The 23,490-nt window shown below is 38.4% G+C and overlaps 3 protein-coding genes across 3 annotated transcripts in view; 1 reads left to right on the forward strand and 2 right to left on the reverse strand.

Annotated features, from left to right (window-relative positions):
- Positions 1 to 6,216, reverse strand: part of rcan3 (regulator of calcineurin 3) — a 54,828-nt gene extending 48,612 nt beyond the window's left edge. The window contains exons 1-2 of the mRNA XM_079691423.1: positions 6,047 to 6,216; positions 4,560 to 4,818 (exon numbers count right to left, since the gene is read on the reverse strand). Coding sequence (XP_079547549.1) covers positions 4,560 to 4,769 — 210 coding nt within the window. The 5' untranslated portion in view covers positions 4,770 to 4,818; positions 6,047 to 6,216. The remainder of the gene's footprint in view (positions 1 to 4,559; positions 4,819 to 6,046) is intronic.
- Positions 6,217 to 7,678: 1,462 nt separating this feature from the next.
- nipal3 (NIPA like domain containing 3) lies at positions 7,679 to 19,757 on the reverse strand. Its single transcript, XM_079693263.1, has 11 exons — positions 19,495 to 19,757; positions 19,134 to 19,202; positions 18,367 to 18,538; positions 18,158 to 18,217; positions 17,696 to 17,841; positions 16,857 to 16,953; positions 16,539 to 16,674; positions 15,060 to 15,148; positions 9,530 to 9,593; positions 9,111 to 9,205; positions 7,679 to 8,900 (listed from the first exon to the last, which is right to left on the reverse strand). Exons 1-11 carry the CDS (start codon positions 19,528 to 19,530, stop codon positions 8,713 to 8,715), a joined length of 1,152 nt encoding a protein of 383 aa, XP_079549389.1. The 5' UTR covers positions 19,531 to 19,757; the 3' UTR covers positions 7,679 to 8,712.
- Positions 19,758 to 19,777: 20 nt separating this feature from the next.
- The window catches only part of grhl3 (grainyhead-like transcription factor 3), a 31,422-nt gene continuing 27,709 nt past the window's right edge, over positions 19,778 to 23,490 (forward strand). The window contains exons 1-2 of the mRNA XM_079693262.1: positions 19,778 to 19,955; positions 20,658 to 20,726. The gene's annotated coding sequence lies outside the window, so the exon portion shown is untranslated. The remainder of the gene's footprint in view (positions 19,956 to 20,657; positions 20,727 to 23,490) is intronic.

A 23,490-nucleotide genomic window follows, 5' to 3' on the forward strand; every position in this document is an offset into this window, starting at 1 on the left:
TGGTGTGTGTGTGTGTGTGTGTGTGTGTGTGTGTGTGTGTGTGTGTGTGTGTGTGTGTGTGTGTGTGTGTGTGTGTGTGCCATCAGTAGCACAGCTTGAGACTGGGTGTTTCTCAATGTCAAGGAAGGATCCTTCAGAGCCACTATTTCAAGGATGCTACGTCATCGAATCCCGTCGAAGGGACTGTTCCAATGTACGGGACCCTTGGAATTCTATCGAGGACTGAGTCCTTCGTTGCGGGAAATTTCGAGGATGCACATGTGTATCCTCGTCAGTCTTAAAAGCCCCACAATGCTTTGCGCACGGACCAATTTCCCAAATCTTTGGCGGAAAATGGCTGAATCCAGGCAGTACACATTTAAATGTAAGTATGTTCAGAGGCGTAGTAAATGTGCAAATGACTTGTGTTTAAAGTGTATTGTCCGTTTGCGTTTTGCCCGTGAAAAATGAAACAATTTAGCAAACTGTCTGGTGCACACCAGTGTGAATGAGACCTTAGAGCAGGGGGTGCCCACACTTTTTTGGCTGGTGAGCTACTTTTGAAATGACCAGCTCACCGAGGTCTACCAACCAAAAATAAAATCCCAAATTGCAAGGTTGCTGAATAACACGTTTTATTTATACATGGGATAACTACAATAGGGCTGCAACAAACGACTAATTTGATAATCGATTAATCTATCGATTAATGGACTATTCGGGCCTTGCACAATTTCTCAAACGCTCTTATTTAGCCCATCAACTTTTAGATTTAGCTTGAGGTTGTTTTAGGCATGTGGAAACTAACAATGAAGACAATAAAGATGAATACTTGATTCAAAAATACATATAATAAAAATTAACTTAACAAATTGTGAACAAAATTAACATTGCTTTTTATTTAAATAAAAATAAATAATATTTCACATCAAAAGAAACAACAATGTTTTAACAATGGTATTAAAACTGATACTGATGACAGAACTGTAAACAGAATAGCTGAAACTTTAACAGAATAAATAACTGTTACCTCTGATCATTAACCCATGTTTGTATTTTTAACTCCGTGTGTTGCTGCTAGCATACATAACACCTGACGTGGAAACGTTACTCGTGGATTGGGCTACAGAGCTGCTAGAAGACAGAGTCGAACCCGGTGCATTCCTCCGTCTGATAGTGGTACACTTTTTGCTAAATGTTAAGACAAATTGCTCGTGTTACCGCCCTTACATGCTAAACGCGCTGCGACCTCCTCCTGCGTCATAACCCACCAGGAGCGTTTCAAAACGTTGCGGAAGCGGAGCGTCGTGTGTGCGCAGCCTCGCAGTTGTTGTTGCTTTGGGAATATTTTCTGGACATTTGTACTTCTAGGCTACGTAGTTAAATGGTTTATGTTTGTGTCTGTTTAAATCGTGTTTATTGTTGTTATCTCCTATTTTGTTGTATTGTAGACTACAGACACAGTTAATAATAATTGTAATATTCCAGTTATAAACGACATGAATCAAAGATGTGTTCATGTATTTTAGTGGTAAAAAAATATGCATTCATCATCATAATTATTCTATATATATATAATTTACAGTGCCTGTAAACCGGAGGAGAACGCTGGCATGTATTCTCCTACTTGAAAGACTACAGGTGGGTGGGGGAGGAGAAGGAGCCGGTTTTGGGTGCACCCCCTCAACCAGCAAAGGAGACAACAAGGTGATTTTCATCACCTCGTGGGTGGACAGCCAACGACATCACCAATATTTTCGGATGAACGTTTCACTTCCTGCCTGCGCTGCGCTGCGCTGCGTCAAAAATAGGATTCATCCTTTTATAAATTCCTTGCAGCGAGGAGCTTCTGGGACGCTTCGAGCCGTGGCGGAGCGGGTCTGGTGGAATAGCACCCATTGACTAGAGTGGCCGCGATCGCTAAAAACGCCGCAGCGCAGACGCTTCCGGTGGGATCAGGGGGTAATACTGCGAGATAATGTTTTTGTAGCAATAATACATGACCTTTCTCTTTCTCAACTCGCTACTCGGAGGGAAGTCGCTGTCATATGCCTTGTGAACACTCCGATAATGCCTCTCCACCAGTGGCGGATTTAGGATTGTAGGAGATCCGGGGGTTAGCCCAGGAGTTGTTGGGGGGTGCAGGGGTAAAGTGCTATTTTTTTACAAGTGGGGGGTGGACCGAACATCCTTTAGGGGGATCGTCGCCTCCTTTAGGGGGGTCCGGGGGTATGCTCCCCCGGGAAGATTTTTTTTTAAATATTGAAGTTAAAAGCATCAATCTGGTGCACTTTGAGAGCAACATTAACCCTACCTCAATAATACCTTAAAGCGGACAAAAGGCACTGGAGAACACTTATTCATTAACATCCTTTAATGAAGCAAACTAATGCCTTAACTCACTCAAATACAGTCGTTTACTTATTTCGATGTGCGTAGAGTTTTAAAGGATGCGGATAGTCTCACCTTGATTCTGGCGCATTGCTTATCGTTTTATAGATCTATTCTCATCCACCATCTTTGTTTGTGACGTAGAGAGTGTAAGAGTCACGTTTCTGAATCGGACACTCTGAGTGGATGCAGTCACAGCCAATCGGAGTCTGATTCAGAGGGTTGCCTGTCAGTTCCGTTGCTATGGTTCCGTTGTTAAGTGTACTGAAACGAGAGCCGGTATAATTCCAAAACAATATAAAAATTGGAATACGTTATTTTAGTGTCTTAAAGGTAGACTGAGCTATGAAGGGTTAAAGTTACATCTTAGGATAATTTGTAGTCATGTTCTGTATACATACTAACATATACAGGTATAATTAGTGTGGTTACTCCATGTTTACTAGCTATAACATTAACATTGCATCACTCTTTTTCACTTCTTACTCAGTCAGCCAGACTGCAGATATCACCATTAGATTCACAAACCTGAAACATCATCTATTTCTTCACTACTGGTGATGACATTGTTGTCAGCTGCTGATACTACTGCTACTGCTACTCCCGAGACGTTTACATTTCTTTTTTTCTTTTTATTATTATTATTATTATTTTTTTAAGTTAAACATCCGGGGCTTTTCAGAAAACATCCGGGGCTTGAGCCCAAGTAGCCACCCCCTAGCGCCGCCACTGCTCTCCACGTTACCTTTCTTTGGCAGAGCGACGCTTGCTTTACAAATAAGGCAAATAACCTTTGAATATGACATCACAAAAAAATATTCTTCCTCCCATTCTGGGTGGAAGTGGTATGTCTTTAGCTTTTTGCTCGGTCCCGCACTCATTTTGTTGTTTATCTCTTGTTTGTCTCTTTTTTTGAGTTTTCCCGGCACTTGACTGATTTTGTATCGCTTTGCATTCTGGGTTAACAGACTGGAAAGCGATAGGTCACTTTTTCTGTCAATCAAGTAAACTCCTGAATTAAGTGGCAGGGAGGCCAAGGGAGGAGGGATCAAAACCGGTTTTGTCTATTTTAACGGAGCTGGATTTTTTTTTTGTATGAATGACTCGCGATCTACCAGCATTGCCCCCGGTCGACGTACTGGGCACCTCTGCCTTAGAGTGTTTTGCACCTAAATACATAATTAAAATGAACCTTGTTTTGACTTTGCCTCTTTTGTTGATATTTGTGGTTTATGCTACAATGTGCACCAATATGCGTAAAAAAGGTTTGCAGACATGAAGTATGATATATGAATGGAAAAGATGTACAGAAACACTTTTTTGGAAAACTATGAGAATGAAGAAAGGTGATTGAAGATGAGAAATTATTGTAAATGTATATATGTAAGTAGGAATAACTTGCAGAAATGATTTGGATAATCATTGGTCAGCAGTAAGTAAGGGGTGGGAATTATAAGCATTTGCTTCCTCCTGCTGCCTTTCAGGCACATATGATTTATTATTATTGTGAATATTTTTTGTTGAATATATAAATATTATTATGAATATTGATAAATACTGTATTCTAACAATACGCTATTCTGTTTTTCACATTTTTTTTTTTTTTAATCTATTCGAAATAAATATGGAAATTAAAAATCTAGTGAAATACACATTTTATTATTGATTGGTGATGGTGATTTTATGATTTTCTTATGGCTGCTTATCCTCCAGGACTTTTTCAAGGCTGCAAACAGAAGGAGAACGTTTTATGTTAATTTAGTGGATCTTTCCTGGAGAGATGATCATTTTACAAAATGCAGTTACTCAAGTACATCTTCGATCTGCGCAAAATCAGTTATGAGTCTTCAAACAAATCGTGCTCAATTTAAGGTGGGACCTCTCATAGGACGCACACCTGCACACTAGCTAGCTTGTTTCATTCTTCGTTCTCCGAATGACAGGAAGGATTCTTGCCTAGCCTCTGAAGAACCTGACTCTGAAGACATGTCCTACCAAGGAAGCGTCCTCGACATTGAAAAACACCCTGTGACAGGACTACAAGCTGTGGATGACATCATGCATGTGTTGCTGGGCTTTTGAATCTTGGACTCGCTGACGCATTCTTCCGATGTACACACAAGCTGATGCACCAACCCACAAATAAAACACAACTACAATTTGACCCAGTAAGTGTGTTTGCATCTCACCCTGTGCATGTCCTCTTCAAACGCGGTTTCGTGGACGCTGCATGCAAAGAGCGCGGTGGGGAGGTCGCTCAGATCCATCATCTCCTCCCCTACGCCGTCCTGATCAGTCTCCCCAAACACCATGTCCTCTTCGTCCTCCTCGTCCTCCTCAGGATCGCTGCTGTAGGCCTCTGAGCCTTTGCTCCAGGCCTTGGAGCTCTCTCTGAGCATTCTAATGTATTTTAGGATGGTGGCTGACAGGAACCACAAGGGCTGGGAACTGGGAAGAGATAAGGTGAATATACATTAACTGTAAGTTTGTGGAAGAGTTATCAGTAAATGGTGGTAGTGGGATAATGGTGTATGAAGATTACAAAGTTGCAGATTATATTAAAATAGGCTGGGGGATAGATAAAAGAGAGAAACGGAGAGGGAAAATGAAGGAAGGGTTGACGCTTTAAGTGCATGACAACGACTCAAATAAAAAAAAGAGGTGGAATTGTTATACTGTATTCCTGATTTGATCCCGGTAAAGGGTTACTTGCAGGTTAAAATCATAGGTTAAAATGTACAACTTGTTTCTGGTGAGTATTTTGAGAATCTTTTAATGATCCATTACAAAAGGAAATGCATTCATATTTGGCCTGCAAATATTGATGTTTTAATATTTTACCAATTTGCTGATTATTATCCTAATTGTTAAAAGGTTGACTCGATTAAAAAAAAAGGTGAAAAATGATATCCCGGATCCCAAGTTGACCAACAGTTCAACACTGAATATATTAATTTCATACTCATAGAAGGCTAAGAAAACAGCTCATATTAACTTTAATTGACTTTTTTTCTGCATTTGCTCAAATAATTTCTTGATGTAGTTAATTTACTGTTAACTAATCATTGCATCGACATCATTTAACAAGGAAAAATACTGATACAAAAGGAATAGGGTTATGATGAAGTCTGATCCCAATGTGAAACTTCAACATTGTACTGGGGATAGAGTGCCATCTACAGGAATATTTAGCCAAGTGAAGATTATTATTAATAATTTAATCACAACACCGTTAGAAAATCGACCTTATCTCAAATAGATTAGGATAAATAAGGCATTGATATTTAAATTACAGCCCAAACTGCACACTAGTGTCATCAATCTCATTACAATAAACTGGAAATAGAACACACTAAAACAACATCACATGTCCTCAGAATAAATGGCTGTAGATAACTATGACATCAACATCTGCGTCGCGTGCATTCAAAACAAACCCCTGGCTCTCACATTAAGGGCACGTGTTAATGAAGTGTTGCACCCGCGTTTAGCACAAAAGTAACGTAATATCTCACAAAAGCACTTTGTTTCCCATGCTAAATGCTGTTTTAAGCTACAACGACGAGGGAAATCATAAGAAAGTTAGCACAGACTCATGGTTGCAAGCTAACGAGCGAAGTTACTGCTTTAATTTTCCTTTCAAACCGGTTTAATTGCGGTTGTCTTTGGTACTCACCTCACTGCTGTCAGAGAAAGCGGCCGGAACGACCCATTGCACGTGCACTGACAGCTATATTTTCTGGTGACTTTGTCAAACAGATTAAAGCTGCTGTGATATTTTTAAACCTCTGTCAATCAGACCCGCCGTTGTTTATTACTGGATTATTTGACTACTATCTGATGCAGCCTACTGCGACGTCAGACCCGCAGGTGAGACCAATCAAAGGCCGCCGGAGGAACCTAGCGACCAATGAGGCTGCAGCAGGGGAGGATGCTCCGCTTCAAGATTGGTGGCGACTGAGCAGAGAAGTGTCACAGAGGTTTCTGCTGGGAAACTATGCTTTAATTTGACAAGGACAAGCATCCAAAAGTGGGTCAATCACAACATAAAGTGAGTAAATATAATGAGTTACTCACATTGTTATACTTCTAGTTAGATTCAAGTTAAAATATCTGATACACCTGTTGTATGGAAGCAAACAAGAGACAGAAGTATTTGAATTTGATCAGACACCGAATTTATAGCATTGAAAATAATTACTTTGACAATCATGTGTCTGAATTTTGTTGCTCCGAATTTGAAATAAAAATGTAACAATTCAGGTTAAAAAAAACTCGAATAGTCAAATTCTATGGAAGCAAACAAGACACAGAAGTATTTGAATTTTATTAGACAGTGAATTTATAGCATTGAAAATAACTACTTTGAAAATCATGTATCTGAATTGTTTTGCTCCGAATTTACCTATGTGAAATAAAAATGTAACAATTCAAGTTAAAAAAAGTCGAATATATGTTGCATCCATAGGCCTACACAAAATAAGGTACTTCAATTTTTCTACAGCGAATTTAAGTTTCAAGTGTTTCAGTTTTTTTCAAGCAACATGAAGCAACAGCATGTCAAAAGTAGGTTTTTTCACACACCAAATTGCAGAATTGATGATTATAACTTCAAAGAATGATGTAGGGCAGTTTTCTAAGGTGAATGTTACCTCTTTACATCTCTGAAAGGTTATCTTTCTGGCAGATTGATACAGTGTGCTATGACACAATGTATTACTGTTGTCTGACAATGCAGTGAGTTATATATTTTGTTTTTCATTTATCGTTAAATCAATCATCAGTTCGTACAGAAAAGACGAGCAGTATATGGTAAGTTAGAACAGTATTATTTACATTGATTAAAACTGAGAAAACGTGGTTTTTTCATCAATTTTCAGAGTTAAAACTTTTGATAAATAGTATATCAGAATTAGGTTACATTAAGTTTGACACAACATTGCATATCATTCTCAAGGGGAAAAAAAGCTAGACATTTGACTGGACAGTTTAGGTTCCATTAACGGCAGTTTTGTTAAGACTGGCTGGTTTATACAGGGATGTAATGACTTTTTGCACACACAACAAACCACAGGCGACAGAACTATAATTACTACATGATAAATACTGTGGAAAGGTTCTGCTTTTTTAACAGTGCATAAATGCATTACATACAGTATGTAGCTGTGGAGTCTATCCAATCTATGCAATCATTATGGAGTGTTTTTTTGTCAAGTTTAATAATAAAGGATGATTCACAAACCGCAGAATTATCTTTGTAACATTTTGATGGGAAGGTTACATTTCCAAAAACATAATTAACAAAATGTATATGCAAATGTTAACTTTTATTTCTTGATTTGTTTGTCATCAGAAACTTCAAGGTTATCAGGTTGAAAAGGAAAGCAAAATTATTTTCAAAATGTACACAAACAGTAGACTACCCAACCTTAAACGTACAGTTCACATTTAAATAGTTGTACAGTTCATCAGTAATTTCAAGAGGCTTGTATAATTTAATTCCCTTCTTTTTAAGTGACCACCTTCTTTTCAATGGGTTCAGATTTCAATAAACAGATTACAGTAGCTTTTTGTTTACAACTAAACTGCTACGGTGATGCTTGAATTACCCTCCTGGGTCATGTAACACCTCAGTTATTTCAGTAACTTCCAGTGTACTGCGACTTGTTAAGGCACACTAAGAGCTAACTTCAATAGATAAATACATTATAATAAATTAGAAAATGTGCCCCCATTGTTTGCTCACATCAGGAAAGTAGTAATACAATGAAATTCCTACAACAGGAGGCAAAATTGCAGAGTAAAAACCGCTCACATAATAAAAAGTTAGAGGCAGATATTTAAGGTCAAAAAGTTCATTGGCAAGTCTGCAGCTATATTTTATAATGTTGAGGAGTAACTTCAAAATCCTCAATGGAAGAACAGACCCCTTAATGTCGTCATTAATGAGCGAAGAATAGCTTAACAGTCATGGGAGTGAGTCCTTAGATCTCCATTCTAACACAGTGAAGGCAGTAAGCTCCAAGGCACAACATCTGCTCTGCTGTGAATCCAAATAAAACCTCCAGCAGCTTCAGGTTTCCTCTCTTCATTTTGGAATGATAACAGCCGACATCTTCTCAAAAAGGAATGCTACTTATGGTCAGGTTTTGGTGAAGAGATTATAGAAAGCAAAGCATGTGAATGGAGTGTAAGGCACCCAGTTAACACCCTCTACTGGGCTGGAGGTTGGCCCAGAGTACATGTGAGAGTACATGTGAAAAGAGCTGAACATACCCATCATGGCCTTCCAAGCACCTTGTATGTTGTCTTTTTGTTGAATGAAGGGGAAAATACTCTGTTTTAATCTCTCTTTAGGTCTGGCTGGCCATGAGATGCTTCAGTGGACCTGGAGCGGACCGGTGTTAGTTCCAGGTTGACCGAATGTGTAGCAGGAGCAGCTCCATCATTGTTGACCAGGGCTCCATAGGAGAAAGAGCCATTGGAGTCTGGCTGAACAACCAGGCCTTTGTCATGAATAGTTGGGACTCCTGATGATGGAAGGTAAGGTAGGATAAGTTTCAAGTAAGGACATTGTAGTTAAAATAAAGAAACTGAATGATGAATTTGCAATGGAACTTTTGGGAAGTGTTAACAAGTATGCCAGGCTATAGTATAAATCAGTAAACTGTCAATTTGTACAAATCTTTAAATATCAATATTTACAATTTTCTATTATTTAAGTAAAATTGTATACAAACCATTATCCATTTCCATAGTCACATATGGCTCAAAGTTCTTTGTCTTTTTCTTGTTTTTGGTGATGAGAAACACTCCAAGGAAACAGAATGCAGATCTGTACAAAGCACAACATATGTGTACAATTCTTTAATGCAAGTCACCCATAATTTAATTGCATCAAATGTCTGTTTTCTTGGATATTTTTCTATAACATTAAAAATAACTTCACAGGCCTTTCACGGAGCAGACATTTTAACATGTAGTAGGAAAAGCACAGGTGTTACTAATACAAGATGGTTTCAGCATGCACAATACCAGGAAACTAAAAGAGTTCAATTGAATTCAGCCATCATTTTTCTTTATTATTAAAAAGTGTGCTTGTCCTACTGGGACATTTCAAAATGTCTGTCAGAAAGACCCATGATGGACGATTACTCACCCCAACAAAAACATGCAGATGTGAAGGATGTCTTCTTTATTGAACTCTAGGTAGAACACAGCACCTGAAAAAAACAGAAGAATCTTTGTTGACTCTACTGGCGCGTTTCCACTGCAGCGCGGAGCTCGCTTTAAGCGTGCCGAGCCGTGCGGGGCCCGTTTTTGGTTGCGTTTCCACTTGGCCTAGTAACGGCTAGCGGGTGCTAAATCACAGTTTTTCTGGCCCCATAAAATCGTGGTTCTAGGGCCAGGAACAACCAGGCTGAGTCGGGCTGAGTTTGCTAAACTAAAGAGAGAATCGCTGGCAATGGGGCTACAACTACAACAAGATGAACATATTTGACCGTGATTTAATTGTAATACACGTTTCAAAATTATGCCGAAGTAACAACATACTGATACCGGTTAGTAAAAACCATGAATTAATGCTCTGACAAGTCTGCAGACAGACGGCAGTCGAAAAACCTTTTAAAATGCGTGTTGTCTAAATGGAGATTGGCTAAGCTAACGTTGTAAATGCTCCGACCGTCCACACTCACAACAACGGCCTATACAGACATAAACCAGCGACTGTATTCACCATGACACAGACAGTCTGGTTTGTACTTGTTTATTCATTTATTCATTTTAGTGTTAGCCAAGAGGCTATTTTTCATCTGTAGTCCCTGGACAGATTTTAAAAGTCAACCTAAAACACATTTCATTTTAAACAAGTAAATACAATGAATTTAAAACATGCAACAGACATTACTGGGATACTTAAATAAAACAATTTAAAATACAGAACATTAAAACAAAATAAATAAAACAAAACAAAAAAACATGTTAAAACACAGGCAGTGGGTTGTAAGGAGCAGAAGATTGGGTCAGTGCCGGCAGAGCCGATTCCCCACTACCCATATTTTGAGCTTTGATTTAAATAAAGTGAATGTGGTCTGGTCTCTGATTGGAGGTGGGATCGAGTTCCATTGCTGAGCAGCTTTAACAGAAAATGAACACCGACTGAAAGAACTTTTTCTGAGTGGAATAATGCAATCTCCTCTCGCTGCACCTCTAGTTACCCTAGTTGCAGTTGTGCGTATGTTAATAAACTGTCTAAGAGGAGGTGAGGTAAGGCCGTTGACAATCTTGTAAAAAAGGCAAGCATTTGCATGTTTAATGAGGTTTTCCCAGCTTAGCAAGTTGTATTTTTGGAGTATTGGGCAGTGATGCGAAAAACAGATATTTTGAGTGTTTGTTTGTACAATGACTCCAGTGGTTTTAATGTTGTTGTACTGGCATGTGACCAGGTAGTTAAACAGTAGGTGATGTGTGAGAGAACCATCGAGTGTGTGTACATCAGAGATGCCTCAATTGACATGTAATCTCTGTTAAACCTAAAATTCGACAGACTGAATTTGACCCTATTACATATTTTTTTAACCTGAGCCTTGAAATTGAGTGTTGAATCAATCATGACTCAAAGGTATTTGTATTGTGACACCACCTGTAGCCTCTCCCCTGACACAAAAACATCTGGCGCAACACAAGAGGACTTTGTTTTGGTGAAGAAGATGCATACTGTTTTACAAATATTTAGTTGCAAACAGCATTGTTCCAACCAAGTTGTTACATGAACCATGGTGTTTGTCAGTTCATTAGCCACTTGTGTCATATTGCTTCCATGTACATATATTACAGTGTCATCTGCATACATTTGGATGTTTGTGTCAGGACATACAGATGGTAAATCATTTATATAGAGCGAAAATAGTAATGGTCCCAGGATTGAACCTTGTGGGACCCCTGTCGAAAGATGAAGGTAAGCAGATTCATGATTTTGAACTCTCACATACTGAGATCGGTTAAACAAATATGATTCTAACCATCTAAGTGTTTGTGAAGAAAAGCTAAAACTGGAAAGCTTAGATATGAGTATTTTATGATTAACAGTGTCAAAAGCCTTTTTTAGGTCAAGAAACACAGCTCCTACAACACCACCTTTATCCATTTTTGATTTAATTTGTTCTGTAAAAAAACAGTTGGCGGTCTCTGTTGAGTATTTTGCCCTAAAGCCAAATTGCATTGGATGCAGAGAAAATGCACTAGTGTTTAAATGGTCAATGATTTGCTCAGACACAAGTTTCTCAGCAACCTTTGACACTGTAGGAAGGATACTAATTGGCCTGTAGTTACAGGAAGACATGGGGTCTCCACTTTTAAATATTGGGATAACTATAGCCGGCTTCCAAACACTTGGAAACATTCCCTGACTGAAGGAGAGGTTAATCATTTTGGCAATAGGATTAGAAAGTGTTGTGCTGAGATCTTTTAGCATAACCATGCCAATGCCTAGTATATCCTTTGTTCTCGATGCTTTAAGTGATCCAATCACTTTTATAACTTCAGATTCAGTGATATTTCTTATGCTGAAAGCCGGCTCAATTGTATTAACATAACAAAAAAGTGTGCAGTCAGGTGAGAAACACTGTGCAATGGTTGCAACAGAATCAATGAAGTAGTGGTTTAAAACTTCAGCTATGTCAGCTGGATTGTTTATAAACTTTCCATTGACTTTAAGTTCAAGCTGTTTTCTTTCCTTATATTTATTTCCAGTGAATAGTTTTAACTGTTTCCAGATCATTTTAGAACTACCCCCTGCCTTGTCTATTATAGTCAAGAAGAAGTCTGCCTTAGACTTCCGTAACTTCTTAATGACTTTGTTCCTCAGCATAGCAAAGTGATGCCTGTCATGGCTTAATTTAGTTTTGATTAATTTTTTTAGGACTAGATCACGTTCTTTCATCAGTTTTAAAATATCGTCATTTATCCAAGGGACAGTGTTTTTCTTATTTTTCTGCTTGAATTTGCAATTGAAATCTCTGATAGTGCTCTCTAATGTTTTTGAGAACATTTTACTGTCGTCTTCGTGGTCTATTCCCAGCAAAAGATCATCCCATTTAATATGTTGAACAGCATTTATAAAGCTCTCATATTTGTTTTTGGGAATTCCAAAATAATCATTTTTCCTGAATGAAGGGCTAAATCGCCTCTTGGTTAGGTTCCTGGCGATTAGAATCATATTGTGGACAGAGAGACCAGTTAACATATTAAAAGATTTAAAAATTCTCTCTGGTTTGTTAATAAAAATTAGATCAATTTGTGTCTTGGTGGAATTAGTGATTCTTGTAGGTCCATTGATCAGTTGCACAAGGTCAAAGTTATCGGTTATCTGTTTAAGATTCTTTCTAACAGATTTATCCTCCCAGTTGATGTTAAAATCGCCCATTATAATAACTTCTTTGTTAAAATTACATTCTCTTAATATTTTCCTAAAATTCTCATAAAATTGATTGTTTGAAGAAGGAGGCCGATAGATAGCTATTACAACAAATGACATTTTTGGTGACAAAGTTATATTGACACCAACACATTCTAGTTCATTGCAATTAGACCACTGAATTTCACTACACTGGATGCTATCCTTCACATACACCATAACCCCGCCCCCTTTCGAGCCGCGTCTGTCTCTCCGTTAAATGTTAAAACCGGGCACGTCAAAGGCTGCTGTTGGAGCGGACTCATGAAGCCAGGTCTCAGATAAACACAGGTAGTCTAGATTAGAGTCCAGTAAAAGATGCTGGATTTGCTCACTTTTAGATTTAATGCTTTGCATGTTCAAATGTCCACCTAAAAGGCCCTTTGGCTTAGCTTTGGGATCCCAGACTGTCCTTGAGTGATTCACAGTTTGAAAGATACTCCGGTTCCTGTTCTTCGTGATCGCCGGATTCACCTGTTTCCTGTTTACCTTTTGAGTTGTACTGTTTCCAAATGCACGTGAATTATTACACCCAGATACAGCGGTGTTATGAACGTCTATATCAGGGCTATTCAACTACACATTCAGTTGGGCCAGATTTTATAACTACAAAATTCAGCTGGGCCAGACATTCAGCGGCCTGTAAAAAGCGGGTAGTGACACATTTTAAACCAACACATATTACTGCGATGAAAAACATGCAATTTTTTTGTCATTGTTCATCTAACAAAGGTAGGTCAAAAAGTGCATAAAAACACAACAAATTAGCATTAATTTAACAGAATCTGAAAAAAAAGTGCACAGTTGTAGCATTACATTTGTTTGCTTTAGAAGTCAAATATTCAGGTTATTTTTTCTGAACCAGGCACATCACAAAGTGCATTTACTGAATACAATAATAGCAGTCTTAATAAATGCGCTCACATACAAAAAAAACAGCTAAAGAGCTCCAATGCAACACGAAGAGGTAGTACTGTAGCAATACTATTTTTTCACTTTTCAAGTAATAACAAAAAGATCATACGTTTTGGTCACATTTGACCCAGACACATTACAAAGTGCACTTAAATGAATACAGAAAGAACTGTCAAACCCTTCAGTGCACAAACCCATAACAAGGGATACGGGTAACTATATGAATGAATACTACACTACACGTCTACTATAGTAAACTAGGTGCTTACTATCACCTCATTTGTGATTTGTCATTGCTGACTTTCTCAATGGGAGAAGGGACATTTTTTGTTTTGAACAAGAGCAGTGATTTTTGGCTCATAGGATGTCAATGCAATCCTAAGACATTGGTGAAGAGTGCTGTCAGTCAGGGAGCAGCGAGTGCTACTTTTGATTGAGTTCATGTGTGAAAAGCTTGATTCACATGTGTATGTTGATCCAAACATACTGAGCACACAGATCGCTACTTTCTGAACGTTAGGGAACTGCTGTTTTTTGACATCACTCCAAAACTTCGCTGGCCCGTTAGTGCGCTGCATGTCAATAAGTTCCAGTGTATATTTCCCCTTGTCGATGCAGGGGACCACTTCCTTTGCTCTGGTTGATACGTCCCCCTCTATTGCAACAGTGAAGGGGTCTCTGGCAAAGCCCATCATCACGTCTGTGGGCAGAGCAAGTCCATCCAATCGACCGGCAAAGTTCTCTTTCAACCTCGCAATGAAATCTGTCATCACATCCGTGATTTGTGCCGGAGATGTGATGTGTTTGGGGAGCGTCGGAAAATGAAGCATTCGACCCGTGCTCAAGTCGGTAGCGAAAAGGTCCAGCTTGACTTGGATCTGCTCCACAAGATCAATGACCGTTTTGTCTCTGTTTACGCTTCAGAGTTGAGAGGGACATGTTTTAGAGTTGCTATCATAGGACCACCGTTACTAGCACCACTAGATGTACTTTCAAAAAAACGTGCTGCGTTGTGGTTTGGTGGTTTCTATGCAACGCGGAGTGTTGCGTTCATGGTCTGTACTGGTGTAGGAATTTGGCTACGGGAGGCTGGGCCACTCGGGAGTTGGTTCTGGGCCGCATCCGGCCCGCGGGCCGCCAGTTGAATAGGCCTGGTCTATATAATAGAGAACTGTAGCGGATACGACCCGTTTCGTCAGGCTCCAGGGCGTTGCATTTGTTTGTGTGTGTCAGGCAGTAATATGCAAACACCGGTCAATAACCGTCAGATTTAAAGCTTCCAGTCAAAACAGATTATTAGCTCCAGATAATAACTCACCAGCTACCACAGCCAAGACGGTAGAGAGGATGTAGTTGAAACTGGCGATCAGACTGGAGTCATGCAGCTTACAAGCTTGGGAGAGGAAGCTAAAAAAGGCAATAGAAGACAACAAAATATAAAATCAGCATTGATTTAATAAAACCTATTGAAAGACCTTCACTTAGTTCTGATCACCTAAACCAGGGGTCGGCAACCCGCGGCCCACGGGCCGCATGCGGCCCTTTAAGCCCTCTGCTCTGGCTCCCTTGAGCTTAGACAAAAATAAGAAGGAAATAAAATAAAAGTATTTGTAGGACTATTTCTATTTTGTTGCATGGTTGAAAATGTTTCGTATCTTGTATTTTGAGGTGATACTGTGACACATAAATAAGAAACAAAAAGGTTTTAATTAGGTCAAATAAAATATGCGTCACATCCTGCTACGGTCCCACGCGATCGCCTTTTCTTGGAGGCAAATAACCTGACCCCCGGCTCGATGAGCGAACTATGGATAAATCAAAGAAAAGTACCGGAGGAACACAGGATTTAATTCTGTGTGGACAGAGTTATATGCTTTCACAGCAAACGATGCTTGTTTACCGGTATGTTTGTTATGTAGAGAGAAGTTGTCAACGGTGCTGCAGCCTTTACGTATCGAGGAACAACAAGGGAGAGGAAGACAGCTGACAATCTTCAGTCATAATTCAATGGGGTATGTAATTTATTTCAGAAAACACTTTTTGTTATATTCCACGTCCCGATAGCAATGAATATATTAAATGCTTTGACAATAAATACAAAAAATAATCTCTCTGGAAGCCGTAGCGCTGTAAAAAGCACGACCAATCGTTTTAGCCGGCCCGGCTAAAATAACTGGATGGCCTACCTGCCTGTCAGCCTTCCATCTGTGTGCACAAACTTATCTCGTGGCCTCATTGATGATGCGCATTCGTGTGTGTTGGAAGAGGGACTCCGTAAGGAAGAGGCACATTTTTTCCGGTTGTGTATTTTCAAATTCTAGCGCACTCGAGCTGGTTTCTCTATTCTTACCTACCCCACCGTTAACTCTTTTTAGGGTGCAGCCATATGTTTTATTTATTTCAAAGTGGGCCCATTATAATTATATATTTTTTCCTTCAAATGTGCAGAGGACTCCCTAAGTGCTGTGTTTAATTTATTTTAAAGTAGGCCTGTGTATTATTTGTAATTCTCCTTAGAGGAGTTCTTTGTTTCTTATTAGAGGTTAACAGTTTTATATAATGTAATAAATAGCCTAATCAATGCAAACAAACTTCAGTTTTTTATAAGCTATCAAGCTATGAAATATGTTTTGCGGCTCCAGAGAAAAAACATTTGGGGAAAAAGGAGCAAAATGGCTCTTTTGGTCAAAAAGGTTGCAGACCCCTGACCTAAACTATAAAATCTTGAATTGAAGCCAATGTTATGAAAAACACAACCTGGGACTCAGTAAACTCTTTATCTGTGATGTTCACTCACCTAGCCTGGAAGACCACTGAAGCCACCATACACACAAACATGACACTAAAGATCGGGTAGTGCAGCTGCATGGTGCCCTCGAATGTGAGAACCAACATGCCTGACACCGCCTTCACTGTGATGACTGTGACCGAGCCTGTGCATAAAAGGTAGAAAGAACAGCACAATTAAATACAAAACAAACCAAAAAATGTTTCACAAAAGCTCAAATGCATTTCAAACATTAACCATGAGGGAATTGTGATTTTAATATTTTAATGAAATATGGTAAACAGCTTGGCGGTATTACATTGAAAGGCTTTAATGAGAGACACTCACCCAATAGAGCGACCAGCATCAGAATAATAACGAGGGAGTTAGCATTGCGCTGTTTGTAGAAGTATAAAAGCAGGCAGAACGTGATGATCTCCAGGAGCTGTCAATGAGGGGGATAGAAACAACAAACAGGAAATTAACAGCCAATAAACATGGAACAGGATGCTCTGCGGTCCTTTGTGGATCACAGCTAGAAACAAATCTTTTTGCTACATAACAACAACAACAGTAGAGAGAGCTGGGACATTTGTTTAATACCATAATATGGAAGAGTATATTTGTTGCTGCAGCTTGTAGTGTTTTAAAGAAAGTATCCCTCCGTTTGTCTCTCATCTAGTGTTAACTATTTGGACATACTGCTAACAATGTTGTCCACTGTGTTTGGCTTAAAGGATGTATTTATGAATTAAGAGGCTATTACCACTTGGACCATTAAATAATTATGCAGTGTTTGTGATAATACAGGGAGTGACTATCCTCTTAATACCTCCGTGAGATGTTTCTATGAAATAACCCTAACCTTAATGACTCACTTGTGCAAGTGACTGTTCATTGCCCGACTTCCTGGTTTGTAAATTACAACCTGAATTTGGCAAATTGTAGAGACACATATGTTTGTTAAAGGAGGGACCACTGAGTTGATTCATAACTTTTGACAGTATCAGCTTAAATAAAATAAGTGATCAAACCTGTACTGCAGGGCTTTTGTGTTGCTTTAAATATGTTATATTGGCAGATGTTACATTATTTTGTAGGCCCACAGGTTAGCAGAGGCAAATTGAGTCAACTGTAGATGGAGCCCTGTACTTTTTCAACTTAAAAATTCAATTAAAATGTCTTACCAGATACAAGAGAACAGGCCATCCTACAAGGTGATTCACAATGTTCTCTGCTTTGAGTTTTTCATGAGAGTTTGGTCCAAATGCTACAAATAGATATGTTCCTCCTATAGTTAGGAGACAGCCCAGGAAGGACAGCCCATAGCGCTCTGGAATAACATAACAGTGTTAGGACATTTACTATGAATGAACATGGAATATACATTTATACACAACATTGAACTCTAATTTGACAATTATTTTTTACATTTTCACTCACAAAACGATATATTCAACAAAATATGTCCTGCACATAGACACATCTTTTGACTTTGTTACTTCAGTCATTAAACTTTAGCAGCTTATCAGGCAGTATATTTTTTGTCAAGTTTGGCATGAGGCCAATTGAACATTTGAATGCAATGGCACACATTCCATGTTATTTGCATGTATGCATCTTCACTAACACACATTTGCTGAGCTTACTTGCAAAGTCCTTTGGCTTGGATTTTTCACGCAGGAAAATAAGGCCCAAAATTGAGCTTGCTGAGATGAAAAGAAAAGGAGGAGGTTAATAAATATTTCCCTTTTAATTTATTTTATGCATACATTTGAGACTGCTTTTATTCATTTCTCTGGCAGATGACAATAAGCAGAACATTTACTACTAAAATATAAGTAAAAAAAATACTTACTAAGTACTGACACAGCGTTTAGAGGTGCTACCAGTGCGAGGGGGGCGAAGGCATAAGAAATGAAGTTGGCCCCTTCCCCGAGGCATGTCAGTACAAAACCACACCACCAAGTTTTGGTGCAGTAGAAGGACCTCAGGTCCTTGGTTCCTGCCAACGTCACATGGCTATATTTCTGAGAGTGAAAGGCGTGCAGGGTAAACAGAGTAAAGTTCAGTTTACTAAGTTAAGACAAGGCAAACATGTAGAGGAGGCTTAAACCAAACACTCAAGGCAAAATGGTTTAGCATTAGAGATAGTACATTAGAACAAATAGGATTGTCAATCTATCAGGGACCAACTCAATGTGTTAAACATTGATAATTGTATATTATTGCTTCCATATAAGTTTCAATTAAAAGGTTGACAATACTATATAGCAGCTTTTTGAGAGGGTTATTGTTATGTGGATCAGAGGACCTGACACACAGAAGTTAGAGAAACTAAACTGTTCCATATAAGAGACCTGTACCAAAGTAGCACCATATTCTGTCCAAATATTGGTTAAATGTGCAAGCAGCTACTAGATGTGCATCACTGACAAGCAATATTATCTAATAATTTGTGTAGCTGGTAAAACTGGAACATTGAGTAGCCATTTGGCCGGTGGACAATAAGTTAATAGTGCTCCCTGAAGGACACATATTCACTTTACTATTACAGTTTGCTATGATGGCATAGTAAACACTTTAAGAGAAATGTTTGAACCATGTTTGAACAGAGGCCTGTACCTGAATACTGAGGGAGATGCTGACAAGCACATTTCCAAAAATGGCAAGTAAAGTCCCAATAAGATTATCCTAAGGAACAAAAACATGAAATACATTGGTTATGTTGCATACAGTTGTACAAACTATACGTAAAACTTAATTTGAGCTTTACTGTTACTAAAATTATGTTTTCACTTTCTACCGGCTTCTAACATACAGCGACGTTAGAGTATCTCGTTTTTTACAATATGCAAAAACATTAGGCGTGAAAAGGCAAATAATGTGCATACACAGCCATGATGTACGTTTTGTTCAACACCCATCATTGGGAAAAAGTAAATTTAAAGTATTACAAAACCCTTAAAAAGTAAACAGGTCTCACCGTGTAGGAGCCTCCGTAGGCGCTGCTCATATCCATGGTGCCCTCGAAGGCTGCTTATTATTTATCAGCAGTGACCAGACATTCAAAGACCAAACATTTAATCTTGTCGCTGAGACATTATGTGATTTTTTTCTCATATTCTTTTGTTTATCTGGCATTACGCAGAGGAGGACACCATCTTTGTGACGAGCATCTCACTTCCGGGTTTAATTCCACCTGCTCAGGCTACGCCTTGACGCAGTTACGCCTGAATCACGTGACCATGGACTGTGACGAGGGTTTCTTTACAAACTTGATAAATAAGATAACATAACGGGTAGCTCGAGTTTCTGTTGTTATTTATAAAGACAAACAAAAGACGTATTGACTTCTCAGTGTCAGTAATTCGCTTTCCAGCCCCTGAAGTCAACATGTTGAGGTGTTCTTGGGCACTAAACCCAAATTGTCGACGTTATGGAAATGTGAGTACGTCGCTTAAAATCGTTAGCTAAATAAGTTGCAATGTAGCGTTAGCGTAAAACGTTAACAATTCCTTAATTTTAATGAGTTTTCTTTGGTTTACTCTATAATGGAGCCTGCAGTACCACTTAAGGACACTAGGCTGTGCCATGTAACTGGTATTCATGTTAAATGGGCATTACTGCTGAGTAGGAAAGTATTGAACAACAACTATAACTCAATAACTCAAATGACAAATGATTGGGTATCATTTAGAGCACAACCCTGCTGCTATTAGCCAGACAATTACTACACAACCGCACCATTTTGTATTTCTTTTTTTGTTAAAGAGTTTGAGTTTATAGACATTCATGCTCACAATTAACAACTTAATAGAAGCAGAATTGCCATTATTGCAAAAAATGAAATGTATCTATACATGGTTGTACATAATAAATATGTATCTACTTATAAACATACATTGGCCAACACATTTTCGAATACAATCATCAGTAACACAACACAAACACGTTTGAAAGAGAAAGCAAAAACACACACATTCATTTCAAATAGGCTAAATGCTCTTGACACGAGGTGTTTGTTCCCATTCATCTCTGAAACAATTTGTTTTGAATAAAGAAATGACTTTCTCAGTGTAGCATCATATTATAATCCTGACTAACACTAAAGGTATGTTTTCTCTTTTGTTTGTGTCATTGCAACAGGGAAGGATAGACACGGCACGGTACGTCAGCAACAGTGTTTCTATAATAGGATCTGTGGAAAAAACAAAGGTAGGTCAATGAAGGGTGTTAGCTACAAAGAGAGTCGTTTTCATATTTCTAAAGCAGATAACAATTATGTGGGTAACTGATTAGTCATGATTCCACCTGCAATATTGGCAATAAATATGGCAAAGGACAATTACTGTGGTAACACCAGTAAGCAGTATCACCATGTACTTTTTTTTAAGAATTACTCAACTTAAAAATAAGTTGACACCTTAAACATGTGTTTGACATGTTAAAACTCGAGTCCACTCTCAGTATAGCTTGATGTGATGCAAAATGTGTTTTTACATTTTTTACACAAAATTTGAAACAAAATGCACTTTCACATTTCAATTGCTAACCAACAGAGGGAGTGAAACACCGCAGCTGAGAGGATTGCATTGACCTGTCCCATTGTGCTCATGTTGAAGCCAGGACATCCACATTCTCCGTTGTCCTTTGATGTTTGATTGGCATTTTAATTTCACCTTTTGCCTGCAGTGATTTGTTATGCCTGAATTCTTAATATGAAAATGAAGTATTTATTTTTGGCAAACCGGGTTCCGTTGTGCATGCTTTTCAGGTAGCAGTTAGGCTTGCTTGTATAGTTTACAATATGCCAAGCTTTAATTTATCAATAAATATTGAGCTGAATTTATTGTAGACTTGTGCTTTAAAATTATATTAGTTAAAGCAGGCAAGTTTCTTTGAGTGTCTTTCAACAACAAGGCAATACTAAGTGCTTTCCATACATACCATTAAGACAATATATGCATAATACACAAGACCATATATAGAGACACACATTGAAACAACATCCATAACATTCATCTGGCTGCAACTTACAAATGATTTATTGGATATATCACATTCCAATCACTTGTATAGACTCTTATTGCACTATTTCACTATTTTCTTTTTGTATTTACTTGCATTATTTGTTCGGTTTTTCTGTTGTATTGTGTTGCACTGTTGGTGGAGCCTGGGACCTAAGATTTTCATCGTCATAACTACACCGTAGCTATGTAAGCCTTGATCCTTGAACATAAAAAGCACTTAAAGAGTGTAAATCAAAATGAATGAATGAATGAAGAGACAAAACAATCTAAAATAAAATAGATTAAAAATGATAATTCAAATGACAGCAAAGCTACAGTGCAGGGTAAGATATGAATAAATAATCCCACATGCATTTTTTCAAAAGCTGTGGAAAAATGGGAAAGCTTTAACCTCTTATTAAAAATCACTGAGTTGTGTAGCAGATCTCAAGTTTTTTTGAAGTATGTGGTTCATAAGTGATTTTTGATAATTTGCTGTGTTTAGTTCTGACTCTGAGGACAGTAAGTGGAGCTGTCCGAGACGATCTGAGATCTGGTCAGTTATAATGGAGCAGCAGCTCAGAGAGTTATGTTTTCCTTAAACCATTGAGTGCTCTATAAAGCAACAGCGGAAGTCATTTCTTTGACGCAAAGGAAGCCATTGAGCCATACAAACATAATCTACTTTCTATCCTGCCGCGCCTGTTACAGTTTAGTGTCCCTCTCGACTTGTTGCAATGAGACGTGGCACTATAGGCCGCTGTAGATATTTATCACTAAGACACTGATTATAGCTCACAGACACAGAAGAGGTTGGGACAGGTGTTTTTTCCTCAGGGTGTTAACAGGTGTGTGTAGGTATGCAGGTGAATCCCTTTTCCACTTCATTACCTCATATGAAGTACAAATACATTCTATCCACCTTACAATTAACGTCATTATCAAAATATGAATAACATAATGTTTCAGTTTACACAAATAGAAACAATAGAACTGCAGCCTGCAAGTAGTGCAAACACAACACATTAAGCCTTGTGTGTCAGCTCACTATCATTTTTATCGTTAATTGTCAATAACCACTTGTTTATGATGGATTTATTGCATGCAATGCAATGATTTATTGCTTAACATGACAATTAGAAAACATTAAAAGCCCATTTAAAAGCCTCTTTTTGCAATTTCTCTAATACGATTGACAGACAAACATCTTTACAGCAACATCAATAAGTTACTTTTATTCTGTTTCATGTCATTAAACATGCAAATGCGTCACACTATTTTCAGTAATTATCATACCCTCACACTGTTACCAATTATGACTATTCATTATGCCTCATGAACTAACGGTAGACGACCTTACGTTTTAGGACTTTGGTCATTGTCTTGAGTTCCTGCCGGGTCAGAAGTCTTGGTAAGTAAAGGTGTGTCTCTTCCTCGGGGCATCAGGTCACCCTGCATAGTGGACAGACCTGTTCACTGCCACCTGTGTGTGTCCCTGCGAGACAGCTTTTAAGGCCCTGAGGATGAATGCATGGATTAACAGGCTTACGTGTGGATTGATGTGTGGATGAAAAAGTAGAAAAAGCAAACACAGCAATTGAAAAAAAACGCAGCAAAAGTGCAGCATTGTGTTCCCCAATGGTAGACCAAACATGATAAAGTGTGCATGTGTCCTCTACTGTTGCCCAATGTGCAAGAGAAAACAATGTGCACTGCATACAAGGCTTTCATAGTTTTACTTTTTCAATTCATTTTTATTTTTAATTTAGGTGCAGCATGTTTTCTGATTGTGTTTGCTAGTTGGTTTCAGTTGTAAGAAGGCTTAGGTTTTTATATATTAATTATTTTTTTTAAGGGCCAGGCATAATGTCTCAGAAATATATAACTACATGGACACACAAACACAATATATAGAGTAATAGAGAACTCTGTAAGAATGACCATAATGTTTGAAAATGTTGCTTTGGCTC

This window comes from Notothenia rossii (genome assembly GCF_949606895.1).
Source record: "Notothenia rossii genome assembly, chromosome: 7".
NCBI classification, from domain to species: Eukaryota; Metazoa; Chordata; class Actinopteri; order Perciformes; family Nototheniidae; genus Notothenia; species Notothenia rossii.